Source organism: Sturnira hondurensis, unplaced genomic scaffold (genome assembly GCF_014824575.4).
Source record: "Sturnira hondurensis isolate 20B ecotype Veracruz unplaced genomic scaffold, ASM1482457v3 Scaffold0022215, whole genome shotgun sequence".
Classification (NCBI taxonomy): Eukaryota; Metazoa; Chordata; class Mammalia; order Chiroptera; family Phyllostomidae; genus Sturnira; species Sturnira hondurensis.
The window spans coordinates 8,952,539-8,973,603 of NW_028094846.1; the positions used below are offsets into that span (position 1 = coordinate 8,952,539).

Here is a 21,065-nt window from a genome sequence, read left to right on the forward strand (position 1 = left end):
TAAAGTAACTGACCTTGCATATCCAAAACTAGTGCAACCAAGTTATTTGGCGGGATGTGTTATTTCTGTTGGTGCAGAGAGATGGGGAGTAGAGGCAGAGGAGAGTCAAATGCAGTCCGTAGTCTGTGGACTATGTTAGAAATCCAACTGTGAGTCCTTAAAGCAAGATATTCTACCAGAACGAGACAGTTTTCAAGTGTCCTGAGTTCAGACTCACGTGATAATTATCAACCCAAGGCCAGGAGGTGTAATGGTAATAGCTACCCCATGCCCCAGGTACTGGCTAGCCTGCTGACCGAACCTCCAGGCTGCACCACGGCTTGGGAAATAAGGTACTAGCAGTATAGGCGTAAGAACTGAGGTTCAGAGATTGAAATAACCGTCTCCATCAGAGACCGCTGGTCAGAGGCAGAGCCAATTCAGGAGCTCCGCGTCTTTGCGTCAGGCCCCATGGGTGCTGGGACTTTCTCTGGCCTCAAACCACACTTTGGAGGGAGTGGCATCGGAATGGGGCCTCTATAGCATCGTGTTACCGGGAGGGGCAAAAGTGGGTTCGCAGGTGCGAGTACGTGAAAGGTGGTCTGTTCTTGTGTTATTACTCATTAATGATTGCATTTTCCATGCGAGCAGTTGTAAACCTCCTTTGCCCCACCCTGGATTTATACATCTGACCCCACCTCCCTGGAAATCTAGGCCTCAGTGGCCATGTTCTCACAGGGCTGCAGTGTATTGGTAATGGTACCTTCTAAATGGGGCACGGAGTGAAACACAGCCATACCCTAGCTTTCCTCCCCTTCACTTAGTCCTACTCTTCCAAGCTACAAGTAGGAAAACGCTCGTTTGTCTCATTCCCTTTCAGGTATCTATTTGTCAGATTTAACATACATTGACTCGGCATACCCGTCAACTGGCAGCATTCTAGAAAATGAGCAGAGATCAAATCTGATGAATAACATCCTTCGAATAATTTCTGATTTGCAGCAGTCGTGTGAATATGGTAAGTTTCTGGGGAATGATGCTGAGTCGTTACCGTGTGGCAACCTTGCCCACTCGTTCACACACCAGGACGGCCGCTTTCCACCCAGCAGGGGGCGTCGTCTCAGCACCGGGGACTGTAAGGGTCGAGTTATTTCACTGTTTAATACTTAGTGTCCTGTTAAAGAGCCTGCTTTAAATAACTGAAGTATCTCATATTTAAAATTTGAAGTTTTATCTCTGCTCTTTTGCTCTTTTGTAACAACTCTGCTAACATAATTTATAAAATTATTTTCTATTCATTTCATTTGCTGTCCCTGATCTATTAAGGAAATAGTTCTTACGCTTTTCTGTTGGGGAAGGAGCTAAGACTTGATCCTAGTAAGAGCTGACGGGCCTTCTTGAGTCTGATACTGAGTAAATAACCAAGTTTTTCCCGAGGTGTGTTTTGTGGAAAGGCATGTTTAAAAACAGCATACACAAGCCCAGAAGATTTGAAGAGGTTTTTGTTTTTAATGTTTGAAAATGTTAGGATGCTTTCAGTTTGATTAGGAATAAACATAGGCTACTGATACATAATTTTTATGAGATTATGAAATAGTGAGTGTACACTATAATTAAAATGGGGTTGGGGGTGAATCTCACTGAAAGTTAAACAACCTCTTTTTCTGTTTTTATTTATATTGTTGACACTATTACAGATGCAAACAGTGTCATCTTGTCCTTTTCTCAATGTCTTTAAACATAAAACCAGGTTATAATGTTAAATTATCTATACAAACAACATGCAACTATAATTTTATCAGTCTTACACTAAATAAAATTTTTCTCAGTAATGTCCTTCTAGAATTAACTTAAATTTAGGTACCATGTGGCCCTCATTCACCTTTAAAAATTATTTTCTCAGCTAAACTTTAAAGATTCTGGTTGAGGTGAACTTTATGAGATAATTAATTATTTATCATCTCTTGCCTAGATATCCCCATATTGCCTCACGTACAAAAATATCTGAATTCCGTTCAGTATATAGAAGAACTGCAAAAGTTTGTGGAAGATGATAATTACAAGTAGGTCGAATCTTCAAAAATGGTTTGTATGACTGTCCTCCCCCCCTCATCCCCATGCACCCAAACATCTAAGTCTTACACCGTGTCATGCAAATGCCTGAACCAGCCACGCATTGAAATGGTCAAGGTGTTTACTTGTATCTCTTTAGTCAGTTGACATGACGAAGTCACCATACAGGGATCGCATCTGCTCTGCTGAAAAGGAGTTCATCTTTCACATGTTGTTAAGAGTTAGGACTGATAGTTCTTCTCTAGTTTAAATGTCTTCCCTATTTTCAAGCCTTGAATTTTTGTGGATATTTCTCTTTTAATAGACTGAAAAATTAACAAAACACTCTATGGATAGAAAAGTCACTCCTTTCAATGGTGATTTTCGACATATCTTTGAACTTGTTTTGAATTGTTTTTGTGTTGAGAGAATCTTGAACCTTGCTTTTGGGTTAGAGACTTTTTTTTAAATATAGCACCATATTTACCCTTTGTTTTGTTAGAGTAAGTCCTTTATTAAAGATTTTAAAAGTTATCATTAAGATAGCTGGTGTCCATTTTCTTCTCATTAACCCCAGCTGGTGTCCATTTTCTTCTCATTAACACAGTACTGACCAAGGTAGGAAGAAACTTTGGGTTAACCCTTTGTGTTTCTGGGAGGTCTGCGCGCCACAGCTGCTGGGAGTTTTCTGGGAGAGGGGAAAGAGCTTATTTCTCTTGAGGCTTCTCTCGTTTTTCTTCTAGATTCATTTGCTAATTTCAAAAAATTTTTAGCTTTATTATGCTAGTTGTTCCTAAGCTTTCAAATTGAACTTCGTGTCTTTCACAGATATTTTTTCCAACCAAAGGTCTTTTTCCTCCCCAACAAGAGGTCTTTAAAAGTTTATCAAATTGAAAGAATAGTTTGGTTTTTGGTATTAATGCATTATACAAAAATATTTTATCTCATGATACTGATTATCAACTTTCTTGTTCCATACTTTGAACAATTTTTTAAAAAAGAATTTTGCAGAATGCAGTTCATACCATTAAGTGGCTAAAAAAAATTCTGGAAAACACCTTAGAAATAACTTCAAGAAGTTAAGTGCATTAAGAAGCTCTAGATAGATCATTAAAAATACCTAAAATTTTATTGATGTGTGAAAACACCTTTATTGCCATCCCCCCACATTGTATTTACCACTCTGTATGTCGATATAAATATTTATTTTACACCAGCTTTTTACATTGGCATCCACTTGAAAGTGTGTGCAATCTGTGAATCAGCTTTTTAAGGCTCAAGCTGTTTCACAAGACTGTTGCTGGCCTAGGCTGTAAGCCTCATGAGTTAGATGGTCTGTGTCTCATGTTTACCACTATTTTTTCCATATCACTAATTACCAATATAGCACGAAAGCACTTATGTTTTGTCTAATGAGATACAGAAGATTGTCTTAAAACTCAGTGTGAGTAAGTAGCTGTTAAAATTCCTAAATCTGACTCAAGAAATTTATTGGATTTAAAAGAGGTTGAAGTTTATTCAATAGAAGTGAAGCCTAAGAAATTATTGCATAGTTATAGTGGGTGGTAAATTGGCTAAGATAAAAAGCATAATAAAGTATGTAAGCTATTTTTTGCTTTGTTAAAAGGATAGAATTAGCTGTTTAAGACATTAAGTCTGAGTTCTGTCCAGAAGGTATCTAGCCATGTAACGTGAAAAATAGAGGTTTATTGTACAAGAAATATTGTACATAGGACAGTAATACGTCAGTCCCCTTCAAAGTAGGCATTCTGGGTCCTCACACAGTTCTCCCAAGTGCGGTCAGCTGCCCCATTGTATTTTCCTGAATCCCATCGACAGTCTGAAATCGCTTCCCTTTCAAAGGTGATTTTAATTTGGGGGAAAGCCAGAAGTCACAGGGTACCGAATCCGGGCTGTTGCAGGGCTGTGTCACTGGGTGATTTGCTGTTTCACCAGAAAACTCTGCACCAGATGTGATGCGTGAGCGGGAGTGTGGTCCTGATGAAGCTGCCAATCACTAGTTAGTTGCCCATCACTGCGGCTTTCCAGATCATCCAAAGAGTTTCCACAGAGGAGTGTTCAAGTGTAATGCAGAATTTGATGCAGATTTGTTGCTCTATCAGCCATTTTGATTGTGATGACCACACAGTACACATGCTCACTCAGTGATGTGTACAGCCTCCACTGACTAGTACAGTGAAGGTGTCATTGTTCACACATGCGCATTCCAGTCCATTCTCCTTGGCTGCCAAGTTACATCAGTGCCATGCAAACTGTTCTCATTATGTTAAAAATGGCTGGACTTTTTCTGGATAGATGTCATAGTTTTAACTGTCTATAAACTGACATATTATAAAATACCTTGCTGTTATATTGATTCTTATCATGAGTAGCTAGAAGCAAAGTAGTCTTCCCATTATATGCATTTAACAAATATGTATGGGTGAGTTATTGTGCTACTTGCTGGGATTACAAAACTAAGATCTTGCCCTTAAGAAGCTCACTCCGACACAAATCACATCCACAAAACAGATGGTCACAGAACCGTTCCTGCAGTACTGTAACAGAGATAAGCCCAGGAGACCCTGACTCGGCCTTAAGTGGGGAAAGTGAAAAGAACCTGAGCAGCTTCAGGAGACAGTGTCACCTGAGGCTGAAGCTCACTAGGAGTTAGCTCCACAGTGGAGGTTAGAGAGCTGTTCGAGGAGAGGGGATGATGGAAGGAGCAGGGCGGGGAGTAGTGGGTTTGCTGGGGGATCCCAGTCCCTCGGCTGCGTCTGGGCATCGTGTGGGAGACTGAGGCAGACGGGTCATTTTTCTGAAGCTGCAGCTGTGTTGCATGAGCCTGCTAATGATACGTGTTGGGAACCAGAATTTTAACATAGGAGCCATTAAATTGATTAGTTAGGAAAAAATGTTTTGCGTGTCTGTGTGTTTTTTAGTGCTGAAAGAGATTTCAATGGAAATGACACTTCATTTATCCAGAGGCCCCTCTTTTGGGCAACTTCATCTATACAGGCAGCTAATATAAATATTGCAAGCTACATGCATGTGATTTAATCAGGATGAAATTCTTTTGAAGTTAATCCCAAACGTACTGCCTTTTTTTCCATTGAATCCTCATCACGGTTCCCATACGGTGTTTTATTGATGACGTAGGCAGCTGACACTCTGGCCAGCCTCCCCTGCAGCCCACGTCAAGGTTACACTGCTGTCGGTGATCCGCTGCTGCTGAGAAAATTGTAGTTATTCTGTTCACTTCTTTGTCGCCCGTTTGCTAGACTAGAAGCTTCAGAAGGGCAGGGACCCCATGTCCGCCATAGTCTTTTATTATATTCGCTGATACCACACTGCCCAACACAAAGCAGATGTTCAGTAACTATTAAATGAATGAACTCAGTTTAGTCTGTAGCCCAAATAGTTAAACTGCCCTGTAAAAAGGAACAGGGCATAGAGTTCTGGTTAAATAAGATCTGTTCAACATACGCATTTTATACTGTCCAGTAATTGGAATATAATTATACGTAATTCCCTATTAGGTTGCCAAAGAAATAATAAGAATCTGTAAGAGATTTATCATTATGAATGTCACTTGGATTATGTAGTTTCATAAAAAATTCCAGGGGACAGAATGCTAAAAATAAAAAGCCTTTGTTAATTTTCAGACAGATGCCTAAATAGTAGGCTTTGTGGACTGCGCCAAAGTGCTCTCTGCAGTGACTTTAGTGTCCTGTTTCCTGCAACAGTCCCCTCTGACAGGAATCACAGTCTCTTTCTGCTGTGGAACTCGTACTGGGTGTGTGACCCTAGATGGTACCTAAACACCAACTAATAAACTTCGACCTAGGACAGGCATTTACCAGGAATTTTGCAGATAGCCTTATTTGCATGAATCTGTCTTTCGATGAGTTGGTTGGGTTTTTTAGATGGTGAGTTTTTAAATAAGGTGTTGTTGTTTTTTAAAGATTTTATTTATTTATTTTTAGAGAGAGGAAGGGAGGGAGAGACACATCAGTGTGTGGTTGTCTCTCCCACGCTCCCTACTGGGGAGCTGGCCCGAAACCCAGGCGTGTGCCCTGACTTGGAATTGAACTGGTGACCCTTTGGTTCACAGGCTGACACTCAATCCACTGAACCACACCAGCCAGGGCTAAATAAGGTGTTTTTTAAATTTCAGAGCTACAGAAGCTGTTAGCCCATCCAGTATAGATTCTAGGAAGAATTTGCATAATGTATTTAATAATATATGTGAAAGTTCCTGAATTCAGTGTCAGGTATCAATACAACTTCAAGTTAAATCACCTTTTAGTGATTCATCAAATATCTTTAAAACTGATGAATTGTTTGGCGATGTGAGGTAGTTTGGGGAGATTTTTCTGTTTTTAAATGACTTTCAAATATTTTTCTCTATCTTAATATTTCCTAGAATAACTACAAAACCAACTTTGCATGGAAAAGATAGTAGACTTTTAGCAGTTGCTCTTGAAGAAAAATGCATAACTGAGATAATTTTATAACATGTTTTTAGTTTTTGTGGGAAAATACATGATTCTTAATATTATTTTGTCAGATGTTAATCGTTTTACGTGTTGTGTTTCCTGTTGAAATTCAGGCTTTCATTAAAGATAGAACCTGGAACGAGCACCCCCCGCCCTGCCGCTTCGAGGGAAGATTTAGCAGGTTAGTGCCTGGTTTTCTCTCATGACCAGTGAGAAGTCGGGTAAGATAATAAGACAGAATATGCTCCCGAGTAAGTAAATACCTAGCACATTTTATACTGCGTGCAAAAATTTATTTTTAATATTAAAACTTTCTGCTTGGCATATGTTTTGATTTTTAATCATTAGAAATTTCTGTGGACAAGTGGAAAATTCTAATTTGAACAATTACAGAAGTCAGTTCTAGTGAGTTACTTTTTTTTAATCTTACTGTAATACTGGGTCAAGTGCTGAAAATATTTTCTTTTTAAGATTTTATTTATTCCTCTTTAGAGGGGAAGGGAAGGAGAGAGGAAGAGAAATATCAATGTATGGTTGCCTCTCGTGTGTCCCCTGCTGGGAACCAGCCTGCAACCCAGGCCTGTGCCCTGACTGGGAATTGAACCGCGATACTCTGATTCGCAGGCCCTGAAAATATTAAAAGTATTGTCATAGTCCCTTACTGTATCTGTTGCATTATAATGAAGATAGTATACATATACCACACATATTCAAAAATGTAAAATTAAGAAATTATCAATCAGAACTTTTATTAAAATTTCCAACACAGACCTTGGTAATAAGTTTCACGTTACTGTATGTTTTAAAAAGTAGCTGGAGACCCATCACATACTGTCGTTGGAAGGAGGTGAGGGACGGGCCGTGACCCTATCTAGGGAAAAAACATTGCCATCTAAATGTCTTAAATTTGCTTTTGTTAAGAGGGATATTTTGCAAATCCTTGTACTTTTCAGTTCTGTTTTTTTATTTCCATCAGTCATCATAGATTTAAATTCTAATTTGAGTGCTTGACACACCCTACACATTTCTTACCTACAAGGAAGCCGAAAGTAACAGTAAAGAAGCCCCGTGTAAATCCGTTGTAAGTGCCAGGGCACTGACCGGGGCGCCCTCTGCACTGTGAGACCCCAAGCCCCTCTCTTCCGATCCTGCTTCCTCCGATGCAGAGAGGGTGACACTTACCCTGCCTGGTTAGTGCAGGTCAGAGAGCGAAGTCGGTGGGTTTAGTCCGCGTTGGGGTTTGAGTCTTCATTAGAAAATGACTACTACTTGTGTTCATTCAGTTAAGTGGAATTAACATGTTATCGTAACGTTTAAACCACGTTTCGCACTGTATATGAAGGGGTTCGAACTAAAACAGTCTTTTGAAAATGCCTCTCCCCCTCTCTCTTTTTAAACTGAACCCTCAGGTCCTGAAGTGGGATCTCCACAGAGTGGGAGGAAGAGCGTGGCCGCCGAGGGGGCCCTGCTGCCGCAGACGCTGCCCTCCCCTCGGAACCTGATTGCACACGGCCACAGGAAGTGCCACAGTTTGGGTTACAAGTCAGCACCTTCAGTTTTGTCTTCCCGGCTTGTAACTTATCAATTGTTTCCTGTTGGGTTTATTTTCTATTTATTTGATTAACTGAAAGTAGTGTCCTTGCATAGTTTTTTTTTTCCTATTGACAGTAGTATTTTCTGATTCAGTAAAGGATCTTTTTTGCCTAAAAGCATTTATCTCTTCCTTTACTTTAATTTGGAAATGAGCTCTTCCCACCCTTCAATTTTGGGGGGAGGTAAGTGAGCCTCACAGAGCCTCATAAATAAAACCCAGAAAGCGATCTACCCTGTTACTTTAGATTATAACCTTTCTTTGTATCGAGACAGTTACTGCTCGTCTTAGCTAAAATAAGTCACCATAATTTAAGGCTTATAAAAATTGTTCTTTTTATCCCTAAATATAAAGAATGGGGAGTCATTACATATTTAATTTCTTTAGCTTTGCAAGATTGTTTCCTCAGAATGGGCTCACCGTTGCCGTGATTTTGGTGGGAATTCCCTAGCTATTTTCCAGAAGGGAATGGAAGGCAATTTTTTAGGACCTGTTACTGAGGCAGATATGGCCTGGTTTCCTAAAACAGTTTCTCTGAACTGTTAGTTTGAGGCCTTCGTGGTAAAAGTCTGTGTGTGAATTGCTGGTAAACCTTTCATGTCCTGTACCTTTATATAGCAGCGTCTTCTGGACCCTGAACTGGTAATAGTAATGAAAGGTATCTGTCTTTGTTTTCAGCTTCATTCACAAAATGAACACGGCGGAGTTCAAGAGCGCGACATTCCCGAACGCGGGGCCCAGGCACCTGCTGGACGACAGTGTCATGGAGCCCCACGCTCCGGCCCGCGGCCAGGCTGAGAGTTCTACCCTGTCCAGTGGCATATCGATAGGTGAGAAGTATTTCTGGGGATCGTTAACACTGCGCGCAAATACAGAACATTCAGTAAAAGCAGAGCGGCAGGCAGACGCAGGGTGGCCTTCCTAAGCCTGCTTTGGACGTGTGTGGTCTGCGTGGCATTGTCAGGGAGGTAACTGAGCGTGCGAGCCTGGAGCTCAGTGGGGACGGTCAGTCTGTAGATACCAGGACAGGAGTCAGTGCATTCCAGTATTTCAAGTCACGGGACCGGCTGAAGTCACCCAGGGAGAGAGTGTAAGTAAGTAAGAGGACGTTCTAATATTTAGAGATCTGATGAATTATGCTTAAAAGAGAAAAAAAAAAAAGGCTGGGCCACCAGAGGAAACTATGTTCTGAGGAAGGACCAATGAAGCGGGGGGCATGGTGGGGAACCAGGCGTGGGAGCCCAGAAGCCGGTGGAGGACGCGCCTCCAGGAGGAGAGCAGCGTGTCAGTCAGAAGAAGAGGAGGTGAGACCAGGAGTCAGTCAGTGGGTTTGGTCTGTGGGTTTGTCCCCACGGGGTAGTGGGGACAAAGATGGCTCCCGCGAACGGGAGCGGGAACACACTGCAGAGGGGCGTGAGTTTGCGACAGCAGTGTGTTTGTTCTCACTTCTTACACTTTCATTTGTTCTCTGAATCTTGTAGGTGACCTTTTGATAATACGAAAATCTCCACACAATGCTATTTTTATTAAAAAATAAATAAAAGAGGAAAATATCTTCCCCTGTGATTAACTGACTGGTCACTCAAGGGCTAAGCCTATTGTAACTGGATGGCCTCAGTGTTGGTGAAGAGTCGATGCAAAGAAATGCAGAGAAGTTCATTTTCTTGAACCTAATGACCCCTTAACCCTTAAGAATCCAGCCCCTGAAAACGGAATTGCTTTGGACCTTCCCACCACCGTGCAGCAGTATTTCGTTCCCAGAGTCCCCGTTTTATAAATGCGAATGGTTCGATGGTGACAACACTCATAAAATAAAGGACAAGTTGGCCACCCGAAATATACTCCTTATTAATGCTGTGAGTTGCCTAAATGCAAATATCAATCTGAAAGGAAGAACTTTTTTCAGTTAGAAATTTGGTACTTGTAGAATTCTGCATGCCACTTGAAGCAGAAAGTAATTCTTAAAATTACAGCTCTCAATTAAGTCTATATACATATTTGGCTTTTTCCCCATTGTATTATTGTGATAATTATGATTCTCTATTTCTTTGTGGCTTTTTCTTTCCAAAGATACTCTAATGGTCACCACAAGCTAATTATCTAATTATTCCTTCAGTTCTAGTTAGTGTCTCAGTTTGGAGACCTTTCTCTTGGAACAGGAAGAGACTAATTCCATTTTGCCTTTGTATTAATTTTATAATTTTTCTATGACTCTTAAGTAGATAAACAGTGAAGATTGTTACATCCTTGTTTATAAATTAGGAGCGTTAGAAAGCCCTGACTGGTGTGGCTCAGTGGGTGATACCTGCAAACCAAAAAGTCATTGGTTCGATTCCCGGTCAGGGCACATGTCTGGGTTGTGGGTCAGGTCCCTGGTTAAGGGCGTGCAAGAGGCAACTAACCGATGTTTCTCTTGCACATTGATGTTTCTCTCCCTCTCTTTCTCCCTCCTTTCACCTCTCTCTAAATATAAATAAATAAAGTCTAAAAAGAATTTAAATCCTCCTAGGGTTTCATTTTAAAGTTTTTTTTTTTAATTCTTTTTTTTTTAAGATTTTATTTATTTATTTATCTTTAGAGGGGAAGGAGAGAGGGAGAGAAACATCAGTGTATGGTTGCCTTTTGTGCGTCCCCTGCTGGGAGCTGGCCTGCAGGGAACTGGACTACAACCCAGGCATGTGCCCTGACTGGGAATCGAACCGCGATCCTCTGGTTCACAGGCCCTCGCTCAATCCACCGAGCTACACCAGCCAGGGCCATTTTAAAGTTTTAATAGTCTGAAAAGAAATTAAGTCTATAACCATAAATGGTAGGTGTTAATACACAAACACACCAATTTCATAATCACAAAAGGGTGTTTTCATTAGTTGTAACTTTCACACTACATTCATCTGTACCATAGAGGCTTGAGAAAGTTCTCTGGAGAAATTAACCAGTACTTGGGACCGTGGCCTCTGCCATTTTCTAGTGTAGTCGGATGTGCTGGAGTGGTCTTGCCTACCCATGGGAGGCATAGCCACTGGGAGCTCTGAGCTTCTGAAAAAGCTTGCATTTTCTCCAAATGAGCCACACTAACCATGCTTAAATGTCAGTCTTTACCACATAGTGCTACAAATCAAAAGGTCATCTGTAAGACCCACCGGCAGATTGCCTCCCTTTTTCATCTGAATTGTTACATCAGTTTCTCCCCTGGAGCACGCAGCCAGAAAATTATTCCAGTGGCTACTGCTCTGGTTTTTACAAGGATGGTGCATCACCATTCTAAACACTTGGGAGAGGCGTCGGTGCGTCACGTGTAATGGATACCTACAGCATCAGAGTCTGAGTCTCGTGGAACACTGGTTGTGCGAGTGATGTGGTTCAGCTGAATTAAAAAACCTCAAACTGTAAATCCGATGTTTAAAAAATAGAATAACTTTTGATTTCAGGTAGCAGTGATGGTTCCGAACTAAGTGAAGAGACCTCATGGCCTGCGTTTGAGAGGTAAGAAACACAGTCCGTGTGAACTGCTTTGAGTTTACTTTCTGTCTGAAAATACATGAATAATACGGTTCATAAATGATCACATGAATTTTACGAGATAAAATTTGTTAACATATCTCTAAGGAGCTGTTGGAGCTTCCAGCTAATGGCAGAAATTAGAAGTTGATATTTAAGTCTGAAATTGAATCTTTCCTAATATAATGTTTATTTGGTGCCTTGACACATGTATATGAATTTTAGTACATTTAAAAGTACAGTTTAAAAATAATAACCCATTCTGGTTGATATAAGTAATATAAGGCATTTAGCAGAACGTCAATGTCATTCTCTGCTACTTTGTCAAGAGCAAAGTGACGTAGTAAATTTTAAATTACACTGTCAGCGAAGCAGTTTGGACTTTGAGTTCGAATTGCCATTAGCTCAGCTTCTGCATGGAGCACGCAGATATGTGCCAGAGCACCGCGCCTTGCTTGCTTCTCCTTTCCTCGCTGCTCTGAGCCGTCAAAGCCATCACTGGCCTGTGCAGATGACCTGTGACATTGGTCTTGCAAGGTAACACATGCACTTTGGCTGCACTTAAAAATGCAGCCAGTCGGTGCAGATAATTGTTGTTTACTAAATGATCATTAGGGCTTTTATATTGTCTTTGACCATTTTAGTTCGGTCATTTTTATACTTATAGGGTACTTGACTTTTGACCAAAATAATCGCTCTCTTTTGTGCAAAGCAACCTACATTTCTTTTTTTTTTTTTAATTTATCTTTAGAGGGGAAGGGAAGGAGAGAGGAAGAGAAACATCAATGTATGGTTGCTTCTTGTGTATCCCGTGCTGGGAACTGGCCCCGGCCGGGAACTGGCCTGCAACCCAGGCATGTGCCCTGACTGGGAATTGAACCGCGATCGTCTGGTTTGCAGGCCCACGCTCAATCCACTGAGCTACACCAGCCAGGGTGCAACCTACATTTCTAAATATGAATGCCATTCAGATTGAATTTTAAATGTCATAGTAAAATTGAAAATATAGCTGCTTAACTTCGTATCAGTGACTCTTACTAGAAAACAATTATATAAATATATACTTAAAATTAAACTATATTTGAATTTTGGTTTTTAATTGGAGAAATACATACTCGTTCTTGATGACACTGCATACAGTATTCTCACAATTCTGTGATTAAGGTTTTACTTGTAAACCCAGAATTTTAAAGTACTGCTAAGCCGTTCTACACTATCAGTGTTCCCAAGTTTTCTTCTCTTTGTTTTGGATGAATCTTAACAGCTTGTTTTTGCATATTATTTTTCTTCCAACTTTTACTTTCAGTCTCTTTATTTGGGTTTGCCTGAAATGGAACAACAGAGGAGTTCCTCTGGCATGTTCTGTCGGTACAAATTGTCTCGGTTCTTTCTCTCTAGAAAGAGCAAAATGTCATCGTGTCAACGATACGAGTGTGTTGTTATCTTTAAATGAGAAGTGTCAGTGAACAACACTGTTTCTCAGATTGCTTGAGATATTTTGAGTTACCAAAGTGGTGTGGATAACTGTTCTCATCCCAGCAGGTCATTTTCAAAGACAGTGTTTAACACTGTTACCTTCACATTTCAAAATGACATTCTTTTTTACAACATGATTTGCTTTGCAGATGTTTGCAGCTAAAAAAACTACTGAACTTGTGCCAAGTTTAAATCAGTGGCTTTTGAAACATTTCCAGAGCAAATTATGCTGCCCTGCAAGATTCAGATGTGAAATATTAATAAGCAAATAAAGAACTAGGGTTGAAAATGCTACCTGTAGATAATGAACTTGAAAGCAGTGATGTGAATGTTAAACATGCCATTTTCTGTTCTTAACTTCCTGGAGAGACATCAAATATGTTGCTGCTTCAGTTGCTAAAATAATCCTTTTTCTTTTAATTATAATTTACCAACATGCTGCTTTTGGCTTTTCCCAAGCAAAGAAGTATCAGTGTTTCTGTGTGTATTTTTTCTTTTTTACTCAGTTTCTCTCTTCTATTAATTTTCTCTGACTTATGACAAAAGATAGGGAGGAAGTAAGGTGTCGGGGCAATGTTAATTTTAAGTTCACAGACCACATTGCTTTTAGGTGTCTTCATAGGGACATACAAGACAAATGAATTATTTTGTATGAATCCAGGTGTCATATTAAATTGGAATCCAAGACCTGGGACAGGGGGGAAAAGGGTTTTTGAAGTAGTTTTCAGGTTTTGATAGTATCTGCTTATAAACTTCTCTGTAAGTATTTTAGCAGATTTGTGAAAGTGAGTAAATATATAAATGTATGATATGTACCAAGCACCTGTAAGTGTGTCAATAGTAAAGGAAACAACTTTTTAAAATCCATGCTGCATGCTTTTTTAAAAAACAGAAGCAAAGACATGCTAACCTTTTGCAAGATGTAGAAAGCTGTTACACGCAGAAGTCATTATATTTCTCTGGGTATAGATGATTGTGTGAATTAAAGTGTGTGTAATATATACAATTTATAATGGAATCCAACAGGAACAGGTTATGCCGTTCTCTCGGCCCGATGACACGAGTGGCACGAAATGGTCATCGAAGCCACATGAAGGCCAGCAGGTACACGTCCCCTGCGCTCAGGGGTCACAGAACCCCCCCTGGTGTTGGTGCTTGGCTTACATGGGTGCGGTCTCACCGAATTTCTCTTCTTTCTCCACTAATTGGTTTAAAGACAATGCCTGGGAAACTTTCCAAGATGTCATCTACACATAAATTTGAACTGTTCTTTCTGATCCACAGAGCTGATTGCTGAAACTCTCTTCTTTATGTCACATTTCTCAAACAACTCCAAGTTAGTTTTTCATTGTGTTTAGAGAGTGAGGAAGGGAGAGCGAGAGGAACAACGGTGCAGGAGAGAAGCATCGATTGGTTGCCTCCCGTGTGCACCTGGATGCTACGCACACCCAGACCAGGCATCCAACCGGCAACCGAGGCATGTGCCCTGACCAGGAATCGAACCCACAACCCTTTGGTTATGGGACAGTGCTCCAGCCAACTGAGCCACACCAGCCAGGGTCCAAGTTGTTAGCTTTTTGACTGCACAGGTCTTTCTAATGCTGCTAGTTACCTCATGAGCAGGACAGAAATCCACTTGTAGCCTTACTCTGAGGCCTCCATCAAAGAATTTACTGTGCTAATAAGCATACGTTGGATTTGCCATTTGAAAGAACTTTTTTGATAAACTGCAGGTTCTGAATTTAGAATAGTCTAACTTAATTAAATTAAACTTGTATGTTTAAATGCATGTTCATTGAATCATTCATCTGGTTATACTGAGTCTTCTTGCCACACTGGATTAGCTGCAGAAGAAATGGGGGGATACAGCTTGATTTGGGGGCCGGAGGTTGGTGTTAGTAGGTATCAGTCAGTTCACAACACCACAAAACAGCCCCCATCAGCAGTGGACGTGATGCGTGTCCGTGGAGTCTCCTCTCCTTTCGTCTGCATCCCCGAATAGAAACAGCTCCAGCCTGCACTTTCTAATGGTTTCTGGGCTTTTAAGTCACTTTGAAGACACCTAAATGACCCGTGAAGGGATAAATTAGCAAACACCAGTTTCGTTCACTGACGTAAGAATTCTGCAGCTTGAATCAGATCACCAGAGGAGGATAGATTTTTATTTATGGGCGTGTTTTCATTGATCCGTGTAGAAATTATTCATGTTTCAAATATAGGACCTTAAATCAACTGGGGAAAGATATTTAAACGTTGGTAATTTTGTGATGGTTTTTCTTAAGCTATCTGGAATCCTTTCCGGAAATCTTGGGGTTTGGAGTTAGGCTGTATATATGATCAAAAACGTACGCATTGATGACACGTGTCACTAAAATTGATCGCAGTCAGTCAGTTTTGTTCATGTGTTTTTACTGCTTTTTTACTTCTGTCGCCTGTTGCAGAATTAAATTAAGTGTGGGTTTTCCTTTTCCCTTTTTGAACTTTTATTATCTTTACTCTAAATTTTAAAGGCTTAAGTACTTTTAATGAATAGAATCCTCATCTTCTCTCCAAGGACTTAAAGTTTCTCATGGGGAGAAAAGTTTGCAGCAATGATGCAATGTGGCGTGTAAAGAAGAAGAAAAGTCTTAAGTCTTTCATTTACTCTTTATTAAAGTAAATTGCCCTGTTCTTACTGAATTATACTTGTTCAAATATGTAGTAAAGGGTGTGGTTTTAACCGTCTGCTGACTTGAATAACTTCCTGAATAACCTCGGTAATAGCTTCTGAGTTTCAGATCAATAAACCTTTATAATCGTCCGTGTCTCCTCGTTCCGCATAAAGTCACAAAGTTTTAAACTAAAGAGGAATTGAATTTCATTTATGTGCCTGTGGTAGCTACTGCGCACAAAAGCGCTTCTTACCTGGTCTTTCTATATTGTCCCGGCAGCTCTGCAGAATCGGAAGACTTGGCCGTGCATTTGTATCCCGGAGCTGTTACTATTCAAGGTGTCCTCAAGAGAAAAACTCTGCTAAAGGAAGGCAAAAAGCCTAAAGTAAGATTTTATCATTGTACATGAACACTTCGAACAATATGTAAATGTATAGGACCCCAGAGGATGAAGACAGCTGAGGTAGCACCAGGTACACAGCACAAACCTTTGAAGTCATTGAAGATACACATTGGCCTCGCCGTGTGTCTCAGCTTAGGTTTTGGTGAAGTCACACATGGAGGGCACTTCCATTAAGGTGCCCTGTGCTCCCCTTTGCCCTCCAGTGTAGTTCAGAACTGTTCCTCAGAGAATGTTGAAGTACGTAGCGTTAGGAAGTGTTTTAGTAGTAAGCTTAGGAAAAATAGAGACTAGAAAGTGAGAAACCTAATGTGGAATGTGACCCGTTTTGCCTGTCAGTCCTCAGTCGTTTAACTCAGTGATGCCGTTCTGTTTCCCCGTGTGAAAGAGAACCCAAATTAGTGAACGTCCTTCACGCCATAGCTGTGTTTTAAAAAAAAAGTGTGGTGGAACAGAGCCTTCCCATGTAACGCAACAGGTGTTTTTCCCCAACGGAAGCACAGTAGTTTGGCAACTTAAGAAAGCTTTTTTTTCCCCCTCAAATAACATTAAAGCTAGTTTGGAATAAAACCTTGATGTATATCCACACTTAAATTTTGAAGATTCGAAGGCCTCTTATAAAACTCACTTATATCTAAGCGGTCTGAATTTTGCTGCTAACATTCCAACTGAACAGCTGCAGAGACCACCTAGTGAACTGGGTGCAGCCCATGCGCCGAGGCCTCAGCACACCTGACAGGTGCCTGCCTGGTGGAGGTGGTGGTCCAGGGTGGAAGAATGAGCCCTCAAAATGAGGGAGGGCCACCAAGGGTGGGGGTGCTGTGCGAAGGGAGTTGTCACCGTAGCGAGGGCAAGGTCCTGGAGCCCAGATTGGAACGAGGGAGGTGAGTGAGCGCCGAGATCTCGCGCTCAGGGGATCAGATGGCCTGTGCAGGTGGAGCAGGTGCAGGGCAGGGGGCGTCAGGGGGCCGCTTGACCCTGCGTGAGGTATGACGTGTGGAAGAGTGGGCGTGAAGATCACCTCTGGGTTTGGGACCAAGCTGGGTGACTGTTGGAGGCATTTATTGAAAGGGGGAAAATGTGGTGGTGGTGGATTTTTGTTTTCTGAGAGGGGGCAGGTAAGTCTTGGCCAAGTTCAACTTGATAAACTCATTAGACATGTGAGTGGAGAGGTCAGGTGGGCTCTTTAAGAAGCACAGTTGAGAGGTGGTGGCCAGAGATGGAGGTTTGGGAGTCCTCTGCACGCAGACAGCGCCGGAAGCGTGGGCCCGGGGAGAGAGATTAGCTGGGAAGAAAAGACAGGTGGAGTAACCAGGGTTGGGGTTTCTCAGGAGAGCGGGCAACAAGGATAAAGTGTTTGCAAGGGGAACAGGCACAGTGCTGGGCCGTGCAGCCGACGGGGCTGGGGAGGCCATGACGACAATACTAGATGATACTGAAGCTGATGGGACTTTCGGGAACCATCTGAACAGAAGTGCTAGTCGAGTGTGCTGAGTGGAAGTGATGGGAATGTGCAAGGTGCAGGTTTCCAAGGAAGACAACTCTGAGGTTAAGGTCGGGCTGGGACGGTGGAAGGGAGCAGGGCGCTGGTGCCGAGGAGGCCACACGTTCATCGTGTGCTCACCTGTTTGTCCCTTCAGGTAGCGTCTTGGACAAAATACTGGGCAGCTTTGTGTGGGACACAGCTTTTTTACTACGCTGCCAAGTCGCTCAAGGCCACAGAAAGAAAACATGTGAGTACGCCTCCTATAAACCGTTGGCGCGGCTTCCCCGCCCCTGCGTGGCAGCGCAGGCCGGAGCGCTGGTGGAACGCTGACGCTGGGGTTTCCGTTCCGTGTTCTAGTCCAGAAGTCCTCATCCCGCTTCCTTGAGGATTATAATGGAATTATTTTTATTTTGTAAGGCCATTCCAAGGAAAGCCTTGAAATAATTTCCATATTTTGACGTTTCTTTTTCAAATTCTAGTTTTTTCCTTTGCAAATGTCAAAACTGCACTTTACCAATACCGGTCTTGGCATCAGAGCCTTCTGAGCAGGGGTGTCTCGGTCGGAAAATGGTTGCAGACTATCGCCTTGGAGTCTCGGTTCCCGTGTGAGAAACTGCAGACACCATCTAAAGAACTTTCCACCTCAGTTTCGATTGAGTGATTTCTCCCAGCAGTGAGAAGGAATAATAGTTACCATGGTTACTGGCTCCACTTTCTTGGGCTTTGTGTTACATAAAAGAAGCCCTAATGTTTATTTCTCCAAATGTTAGAATCTTTCTGTGAATCTTTTTTTGCATGCTGGTTTGTTTTTATATGCCAGTGACATATCTTCGAAAGGAAGGATAATTATCCATGTTTCGTTCATCTCTTTGAGAGGAATTTTATTTCTAAATCGTGTATTTTCTGGGGAGACAAAGTGGTTTACCATACCGAGGAAAGGTAAGCCACTGAAACAAATAGTCTTTTTTTTTTTAAGATTTTATTTATTCATCTTTAGAGGGGAAGGGAAGGAGAGAAGGAGAGAAGCATCAATGCATGGCCGCCTCTCGTGAGTCCCCTGCTGGGAACTGGCCTGCAACCCAGGCATGTGCCCTGACTGGGAATCAAACCACAATCGTGTGGTTCGAAGGCCTGCGCTCAGTCCACTGAGCTACACCAGCCAGGGCTGAAACAAATAGTCTTTTTACTACTTCTGAGTTCACCCAAATAACACTACCCAGTTCTTTATCCTCGCAGTCAGCCCTTTAGTCAAAGCAGAGCTAGAGAAGAGGATATGTTTGGTTCGAATGCATGTGGAAAGCGTCAGAAGGATTCCATGTTAACCGTGGGCTTGCTTTTCTTTGTTCACCCTGTATTTCCTCGTACCGCACATTGCCTCCTCCTTTTCCCTACACCTGATAGAATCACTCAGAGTCCCGGAGCACTGGCTGTTAGGTTCACTGTTGTCATTACTTAGGCGGAGTCCTCACACCGAGGGAGAGGACCGTCTGCTGAAACTTCCGGTCAAATTGACTGAAGCCCCCGCATACCAACAAAGTGTCATCCATTAGTTCCACTAAAGCGCTGTGCAGAGTAATTGCCTCCGGTTAGTGTTGCCGGGAGAGTCGGTACAGTTATCTCAACGCACAGCCACTTTGGGATGCGTGGCTGGGTTTCACCGACTGTGAAGAAGTAGCTATTCAAAATACATTTTTTATTTATTTTTTTCTAACTTTGGTTATAAAGAAGCCAAGTTAGAGAATTGATACCTGCATTTGTCGTCTACTGCAAATGTTAAATATCTTTTTGTGTTTGGTGTTGCTGATTGCTAATAACATTATGGCAGTTTTGGTTTCTAATTATATGAGGTTCCTGCTAAATAACGTTCATGAAATACTAGAAATTAGAGCAGAGTAAGTTGTGAGGGGACTAAATCAAGCACCGGAGAAAGGCCCTGCATTCCCCACCTTCCTAGTGGAAACTGTTGGATTAAGGAAGGGGCTGCAAGAGCCAGGCAGACTCTGCAGAGCCGGGGCCACGGGTTCCCATTTTAGGGCGGAAGAGATGCGGGGCGAAAGCAGCGAAGGACACGCATGTAAGTGCAGGCTGAAAGGAGAGGTCGGCTCCGTGTAAGCAGTGGTGAAGGGTTAAAATCGGTTGTGTCACCACAACACCACCTGTGTAGTGTTCCTGCCAAAAATCTAAGCCGAATCTAATTGCGAGGCAACAGTGAAACCGGATCGTGGGACATTGCACAGGATGGCTGGCTTGTGTTCTGAAGACCGGAATCTGATGGACACTGGGGTGAAGGCAAGGAAGAGCATTTTAGAGTAAAAGACTAATGAGTCTTGACAGCTAAATGCAATGCATGTGCGATGCACTTTTTAAAACTATAGAGGTTGTAACTGAGACAATTGAAGAAATTTTAATATGGACTTTATATGGTTGTATCTGTTCAATTCCTTTGATATGATACTTGGTGGTTGTATGGGATTATGTTCTTAGGAGATAGTTCAGGTTCAGTGCCACAGTGTCACATTGTCCGTGACTCGCGTCGAAATGTTCAGAGAGGTCAAGCAAATGCAGAATGGAGGCATATGGGTAATTATCGCAGCGTTTTCTTCAGCTTCTCTGCAGTTCCAACCTCTTCAAAATTCAGGACTATAGGGGGGAAATCGCTAGTGAAAGTGTTCTTATTTATATTTGTATAAATGCAGAAGAAGGAAATCTGGAATCCTACACACTTAATGTCTTTTTACTCTCTAAAGTACGTGTGTGTGTGTGTATGTGTGTGTGTGTGTGTGTGGTTTTTTGCCTCTGAGGAGCAGAGTGGGCTTGGGAAGGTAGAGTAACTAGGGCACGAGAAGAGGGACTATTATTTTGTTATGTCTGTATTTATGAATGCTCTAAAATGAAAACATTCCCTGTAAAAATATTCTTAATGGAAGCGTATGTGTAATTATTGTAAAAAATGTAGATGTACTTGAACCTGTCACTACGTGGTAACGAATGGATGTGTACTGTTTGATCAGTTCGATTTTAAAAACCAAGGCTACACCTGAAAAAGAAATCTGTAATGCATAGAAAGACCTGCCAGTGCTCAGCAGGAACAAAGCAATAGAGAAATGGGAAAGGGAACTATATAGAAGATGAAATATAAGTAACTACTAACAGGAAGAGACGGTCAAGCTCGCTGGTTATCACAAATGCAGATTAAAGAAGATGCCCCTTTTTTGCTATCAGGCAAAAATTTTTAAGGTTGATGATACAACCTTGGCCGTAATGTAGGCAGACAGACCATCACCACAGTTGGCAGAAGTTTAGATTAGCATTGTTTTTGTAGTGGGCATCCTCAGCTATTTCTTGTTTTTAGCTCTTACCCATAAATTTTATTTTCTTTTTATTTTTATTTCAATCTTTATAAAAGACAACCTTTACTGATAGTCACAGCCCA

At 41.7% G+C, this 21,065-nt stretch overlaps 1 protein-coding gene across 2 annotated transcripts in view; it reads left to right on the top strand.

Moving 5' to 3' along the window:
• Positions 1-21,065, top strand: part of RALGPS2 (Ral GEF with PH domain and SH3 binding motif 2) — a 124,891-nt gene that overhangs the window by 93,042 nt on the left and 10,784 nt on the right. The window contains exons 9-17 of one of the 2 annotated variants that reach the window (XM_037035232.1): positions 860-997; positions 1,952-2,042; positions 6,644-6,711; positions 7,940-8,072; positions 8,800-8,951; positions 11,550-11,604; positions 14,122-14,199; positions 16,026-16,131; positions 17,787-17,879. In XM_037035232.1, the coding sequence (XP_036891127.1) occupies positions 860-997; positions 1,952-2,042; positions 6,644-6,711; positions 7,940-8,072; positions 8,800-8,951; positions 11,550-11,604; positions 14,122-14,199; positions 16,026-16,131; positions 17,787-17,879 (914 nt within the window). The remainder of the gene's footprint in view (positions 1-859; positions 998-1,951; positions 2,043-6,643; positions 6,712-7,939; positions 8,073-8,799; positions 8,952-11,549; positions 11,605-14,121; positions 14,200-16,025; positions 16,132-17,786; positions 17,880-21,065) is intronic. The other variant, XM_037035233.1, reaches the window with a different exon arrangement.